Source organism: Amia ocellicauda, chromosome 18 (assembly GCF_036373705.1).
Source record: "Amia ocellicauda isolate fAmiCal2 chromosome 18, fAmiCal2.hap1, whole genome shotgun sequence".
Classification (NCBI taxonomy): domain Eukaryota; kingdom Metazoa; phylum Chordata; class Actinopteri; order Amiiformes; family Amiidae; genus Amia; species Amia ocellicauda.
In genome coordinates this window covers 26,357,131-26,377,045 of record NC_089867.1, presented here as the reverse complement: position 1 = coordinate 26,377,045, position 19,915 = coordinate 26,357,131, and the positions used below count along the sequence as shown (strand labels likewise).

At 43.7% G+C, this 19,915-nt stretch overlaps 1 protein-coding gene across 1 annotated transcript in view; it reads left to right on the top strand.

Annotated features, from left to right (window-relative positions):
* trim62.1 (tripartite motif containing 62, tandem duplicate 1) overlaps positions 1–19,195 on the top strand; it is a 62,249-nt gene extending 43,054 nt beyond the window's left edge. Inside the window, exons 2-5 of the mRNA XM_066690591.1 lie at positions 4,088–4,183; positions 9,917–10,173; positions 10,950–11,065; positions 15,862–19,195. Of these exons, the coding sequence (XP_066546688.1) occupies positions 4,088–4,183; positions 9,917–10,173; positions 10,950–11,065; positions 15,862–16,412 (1,020 nt within the window). The 3' untranslated portion in view covers positions 16,413–19,195. The remainder of the gene's footprint in view (positions 1–4,087; positions 4,184–9,916; positions 10,174–10,949; positions 11,066–15,861) is intronic.
* The last annotated feature ends 720 nt before the right edge of the window (positions 19,196–19,915 follow it).

Genomic DNA, 19,915 nt, shown 5'->3' with positions numbered 1-19,915 from the left:
CTTACCTTTTTATATGAAATTTATATGAATTTATTTTTCATTTGAAGCTTTCATTCTCGCGCTTCCGTCATGCTTCCAGACCCAAGTCCCGCGTGTCTTGGGTTTCTCAGAGTTCAGCTGCACAGGGAGGCCTGGAAGAATACTGTGGCATGATTTATTCATCGCTGAAATAGTGAACTAATTGTTTACATGGCACACATCCATGCCAACGTTTAATCCGCTAGGTCACCTGAAACGTTTAATAAATGAACCCTGATCAGAACGTCAGAAAATTGTATTATATGTGTCTAGACTAACTTTCAAAATATTGTATTTTTAAGACATGAACAGAGAAGAAAGGTGCATCTCGGTGTCTTCATTTCAGCTAAGTTCTCTTACGATAGGATATTTAATTGTACTAACTCCAGCTGCCTAAAAGCAGAAAACAACGAGGAAGCTCTAATTAAGCATGTTATTAGCAAAGTAACAAAGAGCTCGTCTGGCAGTAAAGAGGGTGATTCGAGGCTCATCCTGCAACCGAGAACTGTCTGGGTGAGTTCAGGGTAAACATGGTTCCGTTTTCTGTTGTCTTGAGATAGTCCGCACTTTACAAGAGTGGCAGCAGTGGAAAGACATCAGCTACACCCATGGAAAGTCTTCTACAGTATAGGAGCACTTTACAATGAACACCTCAAAGACAGTTTGCTGCAAATTGTGAAAATCTGAACCCACATGGCGCGGCAGCACAACGATGCATGAGCACCTGAAGAGAAATAACACTGGAGCCGTGATGACAGAATGAAGTTGCTCAGCTGGTACGGGCCGGTGCACTGGATCTGACACCTCATTTGTAGTCCTTCATGCAAAAAGTTGTAGCAAGTAAGGAAGAGACGAAACAGGCGCAGTAGAGTGCATGAGTGCATAGTGCATGTTTCAACATTAAACTGTTTATTTGAAAGTGGAAGTCTTTTTAAGTCACACGTCACACGTCTTGCTGTGCTGTTCTTCAATTCTAGCTACATGAGACAGTAGGTATCATTCATGTCCAGCTCCGCGATAGCTTGACATATATTGTTGGTCTATATTTGCTCTGTTGTGTATTTCTTCGTGGTTAGGCACGCAAATAAGCTTTTCCACCAATCCACGTCTTCCTCTTGTGTTTCATTGGTCAATGTCATTTTTAACGCACATAAAATCGGATCGAACTCGTTTCACTCGTTTCATCGTGCAACGATTGCAGACTCTGTGTGCAAGGTGGGAGGGCTACACACTAGTTTCTCTTTTCATGCATGAAAAAATCCCATGCATGATCGGATCCAGTGTGCATGTAAATATTTTTCTACTATGCATACTCCATATTGTCTCATTTAAGAATACAAACAATTCTACTTCCATACTACAGTATTGGACTGTAAACACTGAATTTAATGTTTTGTTTATTAATTATCAAAACAGTTTAGCACCTGTCAAACTGAAAAGTAAAACAGCTTTGTGTTTCGAGAACAATAAAAAAACACTTGCTATATACATTTTTATAAACAAAATTTTTTGCACGTATGTTTTCTATTGGTTTTATAACTGCCATCTTAAGTTGAGGACAAACTCAACTTTCGTTTGTTGAATAAAACACTTCTTTCCCTATTAGCGCTCGCCACTGGTTTACTGAAACAAATGCGTAGCACCCTTGGGACAGCAGCTCAAATCAGCTTTCGGGTGCTGTGGTCAGACGCTATTGAGCTCCGCCATCCAGGTTATTAAAGACATGCGCTGCCACCTGGGTTAATGCATATTTCATAAAGCATAAGTGAAGGATAGTGACTATTAGATTTTATTAAAGATTATAATGAGCTCTGCAGTCCTGCAGCATCTGAGTATTGATACTTGAATAACAGCTGCCAAGGTTATTTAGGTTCCCAAAAAGTTTTCTTTACTTCATCGAACTAATTTAGCATGTTTTTTTACTTGTAGGTGATATTGTGGGGGTGCGGGATAGACCCGCAATACACTGTTTTCAAGGCATGGTCCAATGTGCTCAGTCCTTATCAGAAAGGTAAACGTGGAGATATACGGTGTTAGCAACACGGATAGAGCTCAATCATTTGTCAGTATCTAAAAATCTAGAGGAAATGGACAAGCAGATTTTAAAGCAAACAGGACGTGGTAGGGTCTTCAGCCCAGATCTGAGAATCGAATTATCGATTTGAGATTCAAGATCCAGGTGGGCAAAGAGATCCAGAGACCAACAGGAGGTTAAACTGAAGTGTGAAACATCAGCCTCAAGGACGCACCTTGTTTAATCTTTAGCTGCTGAAAACAAAACAATAATAAAAAGCGTCAGATTCCTCAAGGCAGAAATGGAGGAAATGAGGGAATGAGGGAACGCGGTGGCTCAGAAGTACGCAAGGAAGCTCTGTTGGGATTTTGCACTTTTCTCAACATTGCATCAGCTCTATTTTAAAGGACATTTTTATGCGATTATTTACAGTAGCTGTGCTGAGCACCCGTCCCTCTGAGAGGGAAACTGAACAATTAACTCCCCCCTAACGTTATACAGCGCCTTCAGGATTTATTTTTTGCCATTGAGACCCAGTTCTGACCCGCCTTCCGCGTTGTCATGTGCAGGACTTGATGGCTGTGGAGCTTAATGAGGAAGAAATTAGGCCATAACCGCTCACATGCAGAGTTAATTTCAGCCTATTGCCATGTCCTTCGCAAGGTGGTAGAGAATTAAATGATTTATTAGACCTATGTTGCTTTAACATTGCTTCAGTGGGGAAGCGGCAGTTTGACAATCAAGTGACAAATGACACTGAAATGTCTTGGGTGTTGAGTGAAGAGACAGTCACCATATGTGGGCATGATTAGTGGCCAGGCTTGCTGGAATTGATGTACTCCATTTAAATTGCTCCAACAGGTGATATCTTCTCGCAGCGCTTAGATCTTTAAACTTCACAGGGTACTTCGAACGCCAATGCACAGCTCACAAACTTCATCACTTCAATGCCTCTAGCAGGAAAGAAAAGGCAAATGTCACAATATCATTGAAGGGCAGGAAAAGGACTATCCGAGGAGGGAGATTTTAGTTCAGGGATCGCATGATTTGTTTTCGGTCACTTGGGTACTTGAATTTAGTAAGAATCTGCTCCAAGGTCACAGTCATCACAGTTTTGGGGACGAAATGCTAAAAATGTCTACAGGCATGTGTTCAATTTCCAATAACACCAGGAATAAAGCAGCAGGAATGTATTCTTTTGTAGTTTTTCAAATCTCTGATTGAAATGCCCCCAGAAACCATGGGACGCCACAACCCAGTCACTTTATTTAATTAACCAGCAACATTTTAATTTCAGATCAAGTGTGGGGTGTATTAGGTACAGCTGCCCTTGTGTTTCAGGAAAACAACAGGAGGTGGATTGAAGTGATGGAATGGGGATAAGTATTTATTATTATAGTGTTCAGGCTGCTGGGTAATTTCTCTTGCGTGTTTGGAAGCTGCTGTTCAGCCACTTGCTTGTGGTGCTGTGTGATTGTTTCACAACGAAACTTAAGACTCGAGCTCTTGTATAACCCACAGGCTAGTGCTAGGTATTTACATCCTGTTACCATATTTCGAGTAGATTTGTGCAGAAACCAAATTACTCTGTAGTGAACGAAGGCCTGAGGTCAGATGGAAGAATTAATAGGAGTATTGGGGGCTGAACTTCTTTACACAAAAAATGGGGGGTATATTGTGAACTTACTATAAATACATCTGGTGGGGAACTTGCTTTCCTTGCTGAGGGAAATTAAGATTTTTTCCGCTGGCAGCCAAACCAGCAAGATGAGCTGACTGTAATCCGTTCTGTTCTTCTGGGAAGTGAAAATGTGAGATGTGCTTTCATACTGCGGCAGTACAACAATCCAACACTTGTAATCAAGACTAATCAAACTGCGGTGCAGCCTTGTATTGTATTGATCTTTCTTGGTACTCAATGGGTTTAAGGCCTGAGGAACGATATTGATAATGGCCTGAGGAACGATATTGAAAATGCCATTGGTTTAAAGTGCGGTACTCTTGATGTCTGTCGAAATGTGAGCCTGACTGACTCCGGTCTGATCTCCTTTGCAGCGGGAGATGAAGGAGCAGCTCTTGGCCCTTCAGGACAGTGAGATCGGCCACACGGAGGCCCTGCAGCTGCTTCAGAGACAGCTCACCGAGACCAAGGTAAGAGGCCGTGCCTTCACCTCCAGCGCACAGTGGCGATTTTGAAATTTCTTCCAGGACGACTTACATTTGTACCCATTTATACAGCGGGGGCAATCTGAGTGAAGTACCTTGCTCAAGGGTACAACAGCACTGCCCCACCCGCTATTTGAACCCACAGCTATGAGTCCAGAGCCCTAACCACTAAGCCACAGTATTGCCGTTTGAAGGTTGCCTGATCCCAAAAAACAAAACTAGTTTGTTTTAAATCCATCCATTACATCAGAGAGGAGAGCAACTGCATACTCCCAAATCTGTTTCTTCATCTTCATTAGCCCACAAGAGTATTGTAAGCCCATGACTTAATCAGCATCTCCCCACAAGCTGGGCTCTGAGTTAGATGAGGGGTTTCATACAGCAGTCTGCCTCACTGTACTAATTCTATACAGGGTACAAATACCGTGATTTTAGCAATTGAGTGTTCCCCGAATTATCGTCCAGCACGTAGGAGAAGACCGAGCAGCGCAAACCGCGTTACGTTGAGGTAGCCCTCACACACACACATATATATATATACACACACACACACACATACACACACACCGTTCTGTGACTGACAACACATTCTAACCAGCAAATTGGTTTATTGAACAACTCATTAATCTTGACCCCTCTTTGTAATCAGGGGAGTGAGTCAATACAACAACTTTTGCAAGGCTGTTTTTTTTTTCTCTTGTTTGACTTTGAAGGATTAAGAAACTAGCCTTTGACCGACACTGTGGACTCGTACAATTGGTGCCATTTATCTTTTTCACAAACCATGCCCCGCTCCACCTGTTTCACTGAGCAGACCTGGAAGAGGGCTCTCTGCTCATTCGTTTAGTCTGATACCTGTGCAAGACTCATAGAACAGGGCTTCACAGTAAGACCGCTTCCTGTCTAAATCCGAGCACAGCTGCGATTTGGCAACCTCTGACTCATTTCTAGTGTGATGCCATACAGCACAGTAACAAAGGTATTAATCCTAGCAGAGTTTGAATTGCTTTCACCCCCCAGTATCTGCAGGTGAAGGCCTCGCATTGTTAAATTGAATTATTCTTATTTTTAATTGTAGAGTAAAACAGGTGTATATTTAACGTACTTAATATTCCCTTAAGTCTGGAGTGGAGATCCCTTACTGGCAGCATCACTAGACAGAAATCAAGGACCTTGCCTGCTTCACAGTCTCATCTTTTGCTTCCAGACTGTTTGTGCTTTTGCTTTATTACTCAGCTCAGTTTATAATCTCCTAGAAATATGCAACTTCAATTTTGCAACTGCTTCTGAAGACGCCACGGTTTCCATCAGTTGTAAGATGCTCGTGTTTGGGTGGACTGGCACAGCAAGAAGATGCTGGTACTGATCGACACATTTGCATATTTCTAAACTACTAAAAATGTATCTCTAGAAAAAAATAAAGAGGATCCAAGGATTTACACATTGTAAATGAGGGATTTCTATAATTTGGGGGCACAGAATAACAGCAGTAAGATGTTTGTAGTCATCCATGTCTTACAATATTAAACGACAATTCAGATTAATCCCAGTGTCTGATCAGAGCTTCAATTAGACTACGGCATTGAGGATGTTCTCGCATACAAAGACTCATGTTATAACCCAGGATACAGCCATACAAACCATATTTACCAAATTTGAAATGCAGAAATTAACACTTCTGTATAAAATACAAAATAAACACAGCACACTCAACATACATGCCTGTTGAGACAATCAGAATCAGCACGAATACCAGTTCACCTTTATGAAGTGCTTATGAGGATCAGCCCTCCTGTTCTTTTGGGTTTCCTTTTTAGAGGGAGAAGACACCATTTTCAGCTACTGTCCTTTTATTTTGTCCACAAGGAATGCACATCGAAACTGAGTGGGGACGCTCTCATACATACAATGGGCTAAAATTAAAGGCAAAATAAAACAACACAAAGGTGAGGCGTCGGGTCAGTGAAAGTCAGTTCCGCAGAAACTAAATGAGACAAAAATGGCCAAGGCAAAGCAGGGTTTTACTGTATTTACAAACAGATTATGGCAGTGGGCTAGCTGCATTATTCCTTACAAACCAAACTTTAACCTCAGAACTTGTATAGAGCTGGCCAAGTTTCTTGATTTTCACTTGAGGGCTGTTGGGTTGTTTAAGCATGTTTTCTTCCTGCTGAGTTTGTACAAGTATTATTGGCAGACCCGTTTCGCTTGATTCTTGGGGGGAACAGAAACGTATGCATTCTGTGGGTATATAATCGGCAAGACAAATTCATGTTTAACCTAGTTTTTCCAATGCTGAAAAGGTCCACAACCTGTTAAAGGTTCACAAGTAATATTGAAGAGGTGGCTTTGGGGAAATTCCATTCTGAGCACGCTTGTTTTGGGAGAAATAGATCCATAGATTTGCTGTCTCCAACGGTTTGACTAGGACCATTACTTATATAGTTATAGACTGCATCCCAGACTCGTGTCTTGTTCACTGGACTGTATTAAAGAAATCGAGCTGCTTTTTGTGGCTGCCATGTGCTGCTGAAATTACCAGTTCCCTGACCCATCGATAAGGACTCACCTTCACGTTCTTTTTCGCACCTCCGTATGTAGTTAATGACGAGACAGTAATGTACTGAGAGAGAGAGAGAGAGAGAGAGAGAGAGAGAGAGAGAGAGAGAGAGAGGGCAATCAGCAGCAAATTATACCTTTTCTTGTGTTTGAAGCAATGTTGAACGTATTACATAACATTCCCTTCCCTGTGCTTTTGCAGTCACCTCTGGTAATCGTGCAGTGACTTAGTGCCATTGCCACAGTGTTTATTGCTAATTCACTCTTATCCCCAGGCACGAGGATTAATTATTGCTACTCTGTGCTGATTTGTGTTGTCTGGGAGCTTGATGGCCTTAGATTTCTTTTAGCTGACGCAAGAATGGGCTACTCGGCAGGAAAGACATTCTAAGGAACACAGTGACTGTAGCAAATCGGCATATTCTTCTTGCCCTGCTGTTATTAAAATGGAAACCCTGCACTCCTGTAAATGTACATCATTATTTCTGTATGGAGTTCTTGGATAAATATGAGCTTGTGTATGGTTTAAGGAGCACAGGGAAAATATACATATAGACATACTTTGTCATTCGAGACCGTTATACTGTTAACAATGATAGCCTCACCTCAAGGTGGCAGACGAGAGACTTGTCATTCTGTCCAATCTGCGTGTGACATCAGCCCATGTCTGTGGCTGGGGAGGGGGAGAGAAACATGATCTTATAATAATCAATAATGTCATGGATAAAAAAAAAAAAAAACTTTTCTGACTCGGTCTGTGAAGTATTCGACTTCCCATGAAACGTAGGATCTGCCCTCTGGGTTTAGTTTATTCCACTACTTGTACAGTTTGAGGGCAAGGGCTCAGGAGGCAGGAGGAAATGGCTAGTTTTCTAGCCTAGGAAAGAGAGGATGGTCTGGATTAGGGTAGTTCGGGGCAGTGAGAAGGGAGAGAGGGTAGCAGCAGTTGGCAGGAATCTGACTCTTGACCTGGATGCCAGCTATGATCGGGAGCTAGAGAGACATCAGGCGACAGGGGAGATCTGCATGAGGTGGAGCAGACGGGTGGCAGACGCAGGGGGGCCGGCCAGGAGATGACCAAGTCTGGATGAGGAGCTGTGTGGAGTAGTTGGTCTGGGAGGGTTGGTTTCATCAGATGTTGACCTGTGAAGAAGCGGCCGCTGCATGTCGGAGTGGAGTGGTGACGGCATTTGGAGAGAGTCATGGCTGAGGAGGAGGGACTGGTTTGTTTTACAGTTTGTGATGATGGTTTATAACCTCTCTTGTATGTGTGAGGCTTCCCAAACCCATGAAGTTGTCAGTTATGATCAATAGCCAAATCTGAGATTGATTTCTAAAACAGTTACACTGTCATTTATATCTGACTTACATCCCACCCTTCCACTGTCTACTCTCCGTACGGTTATCTTTTTAAAGTGGCTATTATCTATGTGCCCCTGCTATTATCGCTTCCTCATGTAGCCCGAAAAAGTCTAGGGGAGAACGCGTTGCTGTTTGAACTAGTCTCTTAATCGATCGCCGCTCGCTGATATTATTAATACTGATAGCGGCTACATGATCCCGGTACAGATTCGGCAGCGGTCTGAAATGAAGTGCTGTGCCTCACAACGCCAGCTCTCAGGGCTTCTCCTGTCAGAGGTTTTTTCTGACTCGAAGGACACTTTGGCTGTTATTGCAAACTCCAAAAACTCCCCCTTTCCCTCTGCCAAATGTTTATTTTTCCATAGTCCCTTAATTTAAAATGACTCAAGTGTTTTATATGGGTGGCTCACAAGATTTTGTCCCTGTGATTGCTAGACTCTGCTGCCCCTGACTATTTGTAATGCATTTAAGATTCAGCTTATGATTTCCTTCTCACTCCTCTAAATGGTTATATTATCTGTGGCTGATGCTTCTCCAAATCCTTGTTTTTTTGCTTCAGCAGTCTCTCTCCATCTCCCAAATCTGCTCCTCACTTCATTAACCACGTTGCGTTGTCTGTCTTCAGGATTTCTATTTACCTTAATCCACTTCGCTTCCTGTTTTCTGTCGTCAGCACTGAGCGTCGGGATGCACATCTTTCTTCCATCTTTAAAGGCTGTAGTGCTTTTAAGGCACTCAGTCTGTTAGCTTTACTCTTGGTTTCTGTTCTTATTCTCAATATTGTTACTCGATCCCTTTTTCTTTATCGTACTGATCCTTATCCTCCTTTCCTCCCTCCCCACCCCCCCCATCCGCAGCACTTTATCTCATTGTTGAGTTTTGAAACACTTTCCCTCTTGCCTCTCCTCCGGTCTCATGGGCTTTCATGTGGCTTTTCTTTTGTGAATCTCATCTCCAGCTGTGATTCTGACTCCTGCAACTTTCCCCTCGTTCATTCTCCCTCCTCATTACCTGTCTGTTAGGCTATTGTATTGATTTTCTTGCTTCCACAAGATGGTTTTGTAAGGATTGTCGTTAGCGGTCTGCTAATTTCACCCGAGCCCTGATGAGAGCTTTGCATTGTGTACTGGTTGTCCAGGCAGCTCTTAGTGAACAATCTTCCCCCTGATTGTGTTCATGAGGGTAAAAAAGCTCCTGATTACTGCCCGTGTTATCATTCATTTTCCCTGACGGCTTCATCCAAGGCAACACACTTGGGTAAAGAGACATGCATGGGATAGACAGTGTCTAAGTGAAAAGGGAAAATCAATTTTTAGAGGGTGGTGAGAGAGAGAGACTGCTTTATTGTTCCACTATCGGGAAGAGATTTTTTTTTTTTGAGAACAATACTTACTGATGGGATTGTTTTCATTTGATGAACAGCTGTAAGAGGTTGCATTGATGAATCAGCTCCTAAAGAAGTGACAACAAGAAACATCAACCCTTTTTTCAGTCCATGTCATCCCTCACCCTGCCAACCATCACATGATGGTTTTGTAAGCCTTGTCTGTCATCTCTTCCCCTGTGGATCCTATGAGCCCCTCTCTGTACCCTGTATCCCACCAACTACAATATCAGTGATTTATAAATCCCAGTAAAGAACCAGTAAAACCATCTGCAGTTAACACGTTCTGTCCAGTTAATTTTTGAAGCTGCCTCGGCTGATAGTTCAGTGACGCCATAGTTACTTAACGCCACAAAAGAGATGTCTTCCTGTTTTGTCTCTTTCCTCATGTATGAGTTTCTCTACCCTTGCAGTCGTCGGCGAAGGGGCTGCGGGCGACGATCGGCGAGGCGTTCGAGAGGCTGCACCGCTTCCTCCGGGAGCGCCAGAAGTCCATGCTGGAGGAGCTGGAGCAGGACACCGCCCACACGCTCTCCGACATCGAGCAGAAGATCCAGCGCTACAGCCAGCAGCTGCGCGACGTCAAGGAGGGCATCCAGATCCTGCAGGAGCGGCTCAGCGAGACCGATCGCCATGGCTTCCTGGAGGGGGTGGCGCTCACGTCCGAACGGTATGGCACGGCTCCCGGCCACACGGGTCCCACGGGCCTGCGGTCGGGGGTGGATTTTGGTGGCGTCTTTAAATGGTCAAACACTGATTCCCAGGGTGGGGATGGACAATCATGGGTATCCACTTTGTGCGCTTTTGTGTTAATGACTGCTCTTCATGCACAGTTACGCTGGAGGTAATTCATAATGGTGTAATTATACGTGCAGATGTGTCATGTTGTATTTGATACCAAATATTGGTATTCCAAAACCGGTAGAAGATTCACTCATTAGGTGAACGACGTAAACTTTTTTTTGTGGCATATATAGTGTATTAATACAAGTATATTACAGCCACATCCCTTGCCAACTTCACATAGAGCAGGCACTCTTTTACCTACAATTCAGGAAACCATGCTTAACTAGTTTGATTTCCTGCATTGATCTGAAGTCCGTGATGCCCAACCCCAAGCAATTAATCAACATATTTGTATTTTTAATCTACTACTTAATGTTGTGGATTTAAGCACTAACACACTGGAAATGCCAAAGCGGTGAGCAAGTTAAACCAGCTTTGATTGTAAAATAAAGATTTTAAGATTTGTAGCCGTTCACCAGTAGGAACTAATTGAAGTAGAACAAAACGGAAGATCCCAAGACCCAGGATTTGCCCAGTACTAATTAGGGGGGACAGATCCCTACAGAGAGAGGAGAGAGGAGAGAATTTTTTTCCCTAAAAGCTGGCCATAGTTTATATTGAGATGCTCAAACTAATGGCTGATTTTGCTGTTCCTTCCAGAATTAAAGGCAAGATTCATGAAACCAACCTGACGTATGAAGACTTCCCAACGTCCAAATACATGGGACCCCTGCAGTATACCATCTGGAAATCTCTCTTCCAGGACATTTCTCCAGGTATTGTACAATAGAAAGGTCTCTAAACTGAAAAGGTACTCCCCCCACCCCCATCTCTGATTGTGAACTTGGATAAACAGCGAGTGTGCGTTGAATTGCCATCTTCTCTTATCCACGGTAACAAATACGGGTCATGAGTTGTACTCCTCCTCTGCACATCATTCCGTTCTCTTAGTTTTATTCAGACACACATTTGTACGCAGTCTGGATAAAGACAGCGGGGGAGTGCAAAAATGTTTCATAAGCAAGCCATAGAGAAGGTTTTGCTAACTGTATATAAGGTGCTGGAGAGAGGGATTACTCGGCCCATTAAAACTGGCGTAAAATTAGCCGGACGAAAACTAATTCTTTTAAATAGTACCGTGGGATCAGTCAGGATCTCAGACCAGTGCCTCCTTCCAAAGACTATAACCCAGCAGCCTGTGAGATGTCTGGTGGGGGCGGGGGGCGGGAGGAAGAGCGCCACATGTTGGTCACTTTGAAAGAGTCTATTTGGATTTGGATTCTTTAACATCGATATTTGGTATTTGGACTGCTGTACTGAAAACTCAGAAGGTGACAGATTCTGATTCTCTAATAACTCGCTTTGAGGGAAGATGGAAGAAAAACAAAAATGTTCCTCTTTGTGACCAATCAATACAAATCCTCATCTCATCACTTGACATGTTAGGAATTGGGCGGAGGATGGCCTTCCTGTCACTGACTGCAGCCCGGAGGCTGGAGATAATTGACCTGTGGACTTGATCTGGAGCCTTCAGCCAAAACGTTTTTGATACCCTGCCTCCTACCTAGGACAATATTAGCATAATTGCCTAGATGCCACGGTTGCACACAATTGCCTTTTCGAGCTTCATGCATAAAAGAATTGTAGCGTAAACAACTCAATAGCATTCTTGTATAATTCAGTTGATCCTCAGATATTATACATCCCTAAATCCCGGAGGCTTTTAAAAAAAAAAAATCTGCACATATAGCGGTCACATCTGCATATGTGCCGAGGGGTTGCCTGCTGGGTCTGGCCTCGGCGCCGTCAGATTCCTGCTGCCGTGGCTCGTTTCACTGCATCACTTGCCTGTTAACACCAAGTCCGGTTCAGACGCTTTTACACCATATCACAGCCGTCGTGTTTTTGCACAGTTTCCCCCAGGAGGGCCTGATGCCTGTCATCTCCATCTCGTTGTTTTTTTTTTGTTGTTGGTTTAGTCCCCCCCCACCCCCACCACCCTTTGTCAATTCAGCAGCTGAGTCTGCTGCTCCTGAAGACCAGGATGGAGCCTTTCAGAGGCACGGCTCGCCGAGAGTCCGGCCCCCTCAGTCCTGTGTGACGGGTCCACTGTTGATGGATTAGGTTTTTGTGCTTCCCTGGCTCTTCGCAAAGGTGCGCTGTCAGCAAATCCACACCCGAACAGTGACTTTGGCTTTGATTACCCCCCTCCCCGACTAATGCAGTTCTGCCAGGATGTATATATGTATACGATTTTTTTTCCTTCCCTTTTATTTATTTTTTGACATCCACACACACACGTACTCTCGCTCTCCATTTTCCTCCGTGCCTTTGCTTCTGAGCAAGTTCTCTTCGCAATCAATATGGCCCTGTCAGCGGCACATTTCACGCATAGATAAGTACAAATGGTTTTCAGCAGCTGATAAGCAGGTACAGCGAGAGTAAGAGGGACAGGGAGCCGCTTAGAACAAGGCACGCCTGTAACCCTGGCCCAGACACACGTATATAACCGTGCTTGTCATGTAATTAGGCCTGCTCCTTTTCAACACTTTTCCAGGCGTGTGCACAAATGCCTGTAATAAAACATCCGCCCTTTAAACCCCAGTGTTTCTTCTAAATTGCTCATTTAAACCCGTTAACTCTCGAACGCTTCTGAGTGCTTAATGATTCTAACCTCGTTTCCCCCCCCGTTGCAAACTCCTCATATATTCTCTGTGAAGAGAAGTAATTTTCCTGCAGATGAAACGTAAGCAAAGTGTGGTCCAGTAATTTCCGTACTCCTCAGAGCTGAGCATCAAAGAGGCTTGAGGTGAGGTGGAATTGGTACAGTCACATCTGTAATCGTTGTGAACAAAATGCTTTACAAGTGGGCCTTTAATCGTCTTGATCGATCATCGTCCGTGTCCAGTTTTACTCAGGTAACAGAAAACATGGTATACTTGGAGTCTTAGCTCACTGTCCAATTGGGGATAAGCGACACAATTTTGTTGAAAATGTTAGAAAATGTAAGGTAAATGTTCCTGATTGAGTGATTTAATGACTTGGGTTTTCATCTCATCACCTAATTTCTGTAGGAGCTCTGAGGTACAAATAAACCAAAGTGTCCAATCGAGAGGAGGCCTTTCGCCCCATTATGCTCGTTTGGTGTCCATTAATAACTAAGTCTTGTAGCTAACAATTAGCACACTATTAGATTCTCTCAGAAATCGCAGATAATGCACATCTCCGGCAGAGCAAAGCCATGTAATTTGCAACATAGGAGCCACAGTCCCACGAAAAGGCTGAAACCGAGGCAAAATGGGTAGAAGTATTGCTTTTCAGAAGAGAAAACAGCTGAGGCGGATTGTGTGAAGAAAAGGCTTTTAAAAAAGTATCTGCTGTGTTGTCGCCAAGGATCTCGCATCCTTTCAGTCTGTGTTCCTGACTTCCCCCTGTCATGTGACGAATATAAGGCTATGACTGATGTTGTGAAGAGCCTGGTTTTTAAAGGAAATAAGATAATACATTGCATTCCACAAATCCTATTGACAGCTTTGCCAAGCGCCCATCAGTGTATTTTATATCCCAATTTGTGATCCAATTGGAGACCTGGTTTGTGTGATGGTCTGAAGCCAGATTCGCTTGTAATGGATTAGGGTAACAATTTTGTCAGTTGGTTTCTTAAAACTCACAGCCATTGTTCTGAGCACATTATGTTCTTGTTTCTGCTAGTTTTACTCAGTGCCATCTGAAAAACACTAAAAAACAGGACAAACACACAGATAACACTTTCTTCTGGCAGGAAAGTGCAGTTAATGTTTTAAAGTACTGAGGGTTTCTTCTGAAGGAGTAGTTTATGTGCTGTGATGCATTCTCAGTTTCTTTTGCTTCTATAAATTTAAGGCAATGCAACATCATGTAACTTGTAGACCTGGCTTCTGCTGATTTTGGCTCATTTATTTCCAGCTGAGTTGCTGGGGCCCTGGTGCAGTTCTTGGTTTTGTTTATTTTATTTATTTGTCAGACACCAATTACTCTGGGTGACTTACAGCGCCCACAGCATGTACACTTTTCAAGATGCATGGTGCAGGAAGAAAAAAGCAACGACTATACAACTTGAATCCAAATCTGAAATTAAACCATGGCAGTGCATCAGTGTTGTCAAAGTGGGCTGGTTTCAGTCAGCATTGTAATTTTAAATGCTGAAGTCCAAACAGGGTCTCTTTGTTTGACACAGTGGGGCACGAGGCCTGGACTCGTGTTCTCCTCACTGCGCTGTGCCGACGCTCCCTTCCCGGATATGGTTTCCAGTATGAATGCGCAGCTCCACTTAAAATGCCTGAAATGTATCCTATTTAACTTAGCGTGTGGGTGATACAAGTATGAAACATGTACAGATATTACCCCTCCCATGTGCTCGAAGGCAGTAATATTACACTGTGTGATTTCATTATTCACAGCTTGTGCGTGAAGGAGGACTTCGCCGTGACTCAATGCGCTGCCAGTTCTTCCTCAGACTGGAGATTAAAAAGTATCTTTCTGCGGAAGAACAGTGTACAACACGCACACCTCACCCCCCACACTTTGTGTTTACTGTGTTATGTACTGAGCCACATACCGTCAAAGGAAATAAACACATTCTCCTCATTTGCAAATGAAGAGCCGCTCAATCCCAGTGACCAAGGCGTGATCGCCGGTATGTGTGGCGATGATGCAAATGGAGCAGCTTAGCAGCGAATTGCCTGGATGTATTTCAGATTAATCCGCCCACGAGGAAATCTCATTCTGTCAGCGCTACCGTTACTGTAAAGATTTACTGCTGGGTAATAAACCTGCTTGTGACTTGCTTTTCTTTAAATATGATGTTAGATTTCAGACTTTAATCCAGCGTATGCTGAAAACTAAAAAAAGAAAAGTAATTGTCATCCTCTTTAATGGGAACGGGAGGGGGGACTTAAAAGCCCTGGAAATTTCACAATCCCCTTGAAAGCCTGACAATCCGAGAACCCTGCAATTTCCAGCAGCTGCAGTCTCCCAGCGTGCTCTGTGATTGGCTGCCAGTCGGCTGAATCAGCAGACTTATGCTAAACAAAACAATGCTCACCAGCTCCAGAGGAAAGTAACGCAGCTGCGTAAAATAATGGTAACGTACTTGTAATGAATTACACAAATGGATTAACGGATGGGTTTCCTGCAATGATGTAGTCTCCTTTGTGGCTGTTTTGCAATGATTCCAGTTGCAATATAGGTCGTTTCTTAAAACAACTATTTCTATATCATTTAAAACCCTGTAAATAGTTTAGTGGTCCCCAAATAAACCTGTATATGACAGCACCTCTGAAAAGGGACTTCCCCAGGATTTGAGAGATTCACCAAATTCACCACAGAATCCACAGAGATTTTAATTTAAAACCTTTTTAATCTTCTTTTCAAGTAACGTGTGCTTTCCCAACCATTAATTGAAAGTGACTTTTCTATTCATATCCAGTTTCTCCCTCATAATTCAATGTTTTTTAAACCAGAATTTCACAAAACAATGCAACTTAACTGTCTAGAACTCCTCTCCCGTGTTCTTTTTATTTTCCTCCCTCAGTGCCCGCTGCCCTGACACTGGACCCCATCACGGCCCACCAGCGTCTCATCCTGTCGGACGACTGCACCATCGTGGCCTACGGGAACCTGCACCCCCAGCCCCTGCAGGACTCGCCGCGCCGCTTCGACGTGGAGGTGTCGGTGCTGGGCGCGGAGGGCTTCGGCACTGGAGTGCACTACTGGGAGGTGATGGTGTCAGAGAAGACCCAGTGGATGATCGGCGTGGCCCACGAGACGGTGAGCCGCAAGGGCAGCATCCAGATCCAGCCCAGCCGGGGATTCTACTGCATCGTGATGCACGATGGCAACCAGTACAGCGCCTGCACCGAGCCCTGGACGCGCCTCAACGTCAAGAGCAAGCTTGAGAAGGTGGGCGTCTACCTGGACTACCCCAAGGGCCTGCTGGTCTTCTACAACGCCGATGACATGTCCTGGCTCTACACTTTCCGCGAGAAATTCCCCGGCAAGTTGTACCCATACTTCAGCCCGGGACAGAGCCACGCCAACGGGAAGAACGTCCAGCCGCTGAGGATCAATACAGTCCGCCTATAAGACCCTCACGACGGAGGGAGAGGGAGAGCGGGCCGCCAAGGGCACGGACCAGTTTCTCATCTGTGGGCTTTGGGGTTTTTTGTCGTTTTTGTGCGACTCTCCAGGGATAGCCATGAACTGGGTGTCTGCAGGCCACTGGACACAGGAGACTTTATTTTAATCCGTCTGGCCTGGTATGGGGTTCTGTGATGCTACTTTTTGAAAGTCAAAGCGAAACGGGTCTGGAATGGGATTGCCTTTACTGTATTTTTTTCTTGATTTAATTTATTCACGTGTAATTGGGGGGGCTTCTGGAGGGATGTACAGTATGTATTTTTTTTGTTTAGCATTAGCACAAGGACAAAAACACTAAAATGATATCTTGGAGATGCAGAAAGATACTGTCAGATGCTGAAAAGCTTTTGTTTTTTCCTATATATAATGAGTCCGGGCCTCTCCACTCCTGTGCTTGACGGTAAACGTGTAATGAGGCTATCGGCTTTCAGTGGGATTTCATTAGCTGCTGTAGCTCGGCCCTCGATGTAGGACCCTCATCTTCTCTCTCACTCCAGAAGTCCGCCATCGATTTCTCAATATAGCTGCCGTACGCTGGAGACGCAATCATTTAATTCGCCTCGGTGCCAGCAGGGTTGTAGCCAGGTGTGTTTAAGGGACAGGAGAGATGAGGTGGAAGACTGAGCGAAGAGGAAGTGCCTCATTGGAGGAGAGGTGCTGCCATTTACCCTTGTCTTGTGTTCGAGGAGGACAGGGTTAGTGGAGGTCAGGTCAAACATTTCTGCTGCTTTTGGGCTTTGGGGAAACTGTTTTAAAGTGTTTCTACATATCATAAGCATATACATTTGAGGTAGATGGGTATTTTTTATTTAGTTTTTTACTTTCCAAAGATTTATTACTAACTTTAATCTTTATTCATCTGTAAACTACAATTTGTGTAGATTTCCAATCATTCCAGTCAGACCGTCCCAACAAATTGTCGATCAAACGTATAGGAAAACTGAATCAAACCGTTGAATTTAAATTGTGACGCACTGCCTGTTGTCTGGAGACGGTGAAGCATTGACGAGACTTGGTATGGGCTTTGTATTTTTCAAAACCCTACTGACCTTGCCACTATATGCCAACTATTAATATATTCAGATTAATTTATTAATTTGTCCAATTATTTGGATTTGCTGTCAGCTAGTCTTTTCATTTAAGGAATTGTGTGGCACACTGACTTGACATTTTTATGACTCTACAGATCTGTTATTTTTGTCTGATTGTAGTTTGACAGTCTTTTGAATGGAAAGGCATTATTACAAAAATGTTTATCTGATTAGATTAACAAATAGACCAGATTGGCCAGGCTCATTTCAGCTTTAAAGCCAGGTAGGAACAGTAGAAGGAAACATTTAAAATGACCAGGTTTGGTTTGAAGTCACTTGGCAGTGGCAGCAGTTGTGTTTGTCGCTTTGGAGGGGCGATTCTGCTCTGTTTGTTCTATATCCTCTAAAGTAGAGCCACTTCCAATGTTTTCTTTTGGAAAGAGTGGCTCTTGTTCCTTACACGTACAGTTTACCTGAATATTACCACCACGGTCACATGGTAACATTAGTCCTGATAGTCTTGTCTCTCAATTAAACTGAACTCTGCACATCTGAACGAAGAATACTCTGTATAGTATTGATTGAAAGTCTCTATGGATTTAAGTGCGTTTTCCTGTGTAAAGTGTCTTAGTTCTGCTGCCGTTTTGAATGGCTTTGGGTAGTTTTATCTTTTAAAGCTTTGACTTTCGGGGGACGGAGAAACCTTTCAGCCCTTGCCCGGGTGATAACATAACATCAGTCACCGTGCCCCGTGCTTCAGTTTGAGACAGTCTCAGCTCCCTCTCAGCCCCTCGAGGATGTTAATGGTGGAGATGGTTTGACGGAGCATTTCAGACCCTCAACGCAGCGATAGAGACCCGACGCCAGTTCCTTTTGTGATCGCCTTCCTGTTTGGCTTAGTCTGAAAGGGTTCTTAGTTTGCAACTGTCTTTGAAGTTTGTCATACATTCATTACAATCAGCAAGTAACAAGTCCATCTTTCATTTCATTTTATTTTTAAAGCTCAGATGTGTGCCACAGAACCCAAGCCTCACTTTAGAAGCGTAATAAAACCCAAGCGAACATGACCAGTTTAAATTGGAAAGCAATATAAACTCACGAATGACCAAATTGTTTTTATTTTTGGGAGAAAGCTGAACAATATGCAGTGTGGCTGAGGGAAAAGTAAATGTATATTAGCCATCGTAATGAATATTTATCCTTGGCAGTGCTAATGTGTCCTTTACTATGTGTTCAGTAAGTTTGAGATTGCTTTTGGCAGCAGTGTTCAAGAATATTTTTGCCTGGAAAAAAGCTAATTAAGATTCAGACTGAAATGAGGAAATGAGGCCCTGACCCGGGCACTGGAGTCATGGCAAGAGGAACGATTGGCAGTAATGTGATTAACTCTCACTGACTTTTAATACAGAAGTGCCCTGTGGCATGTGCTGTCTTGGGTGTGGCTATAGGGGGGTGATGTGGTTGATGGGTCATTGCTTTCTTTGCAGTCTCTCTCTCAAATAGTTTTCTGAATAAAAATAAAGACCAGTATTCCTCAGATGATGCTGCTTATCGGGTGACTGAACCACGATGCAGATGACTGATCCGTCTCTCGACGGCCGCTGTCAAAGTGTCGCTGTGTGGACGCACTCGGGTCTGTGCTGCAACAAGACGTTCACAAGAAGCATTTTAATGTACAATAAAGGCATTGTAAAACTCGCTGTGCAAATCTGTTTCATTCGGGTCGAACTGAAGCATGTCGCTCTCACACTCTTCCTTGGAGTCTCGCCGCCTGCCACCCGAGGACCAACCTACTAACTAATCTTGAATGATTTTTCCAGGAGAGGAGTCCACTGAATTGTGGTGGTAAGTTCATTAACACCTTAACAAGTTTTGTTGTGGGCTCTTAGGGGCACAAGTGCTAATTGGGGAATTCTCATTAGTCCCAAGGGTAGATTAAATTAAATTTTACACGTACAGCAGCCCAGCAGTGCAATGTGTTGGGTAAGTAAACTACACCACTGTTGAATCGTTGAGCATTGGTGGTTCTCAACCCTGGCACAGAAGGATCCTGCTGCCAGAGGAGCGATGTGGTCGATGCCTTTCATGATTTTGAAGACTTGGATCAAGTCCCCACGTAGTCTCCTCTGTTCCAGGGTGAAAAGGTTCAGGTCCTCAGTCTCTCAGTAGGACATTCCCTTCAGACCTGGAATAAGTCTGGTTGCTCTCCTCTGAACTGCCTCTAGAGCAGCGATATCTTTCTTGAAGTGTGGAGCCCAGAACTGACCACAGTATCCAGATCTAACTAACAAGTGATTCTCTTTAACCTGCATGTCCTAACACTCCTCTCACACTGAGAATAGTTTGTTGCTCTTTTCTGAACTGACCCATTTGAAACCTAGTGGCCAAACATGAACTGTGATTGTGACTTTTAACATT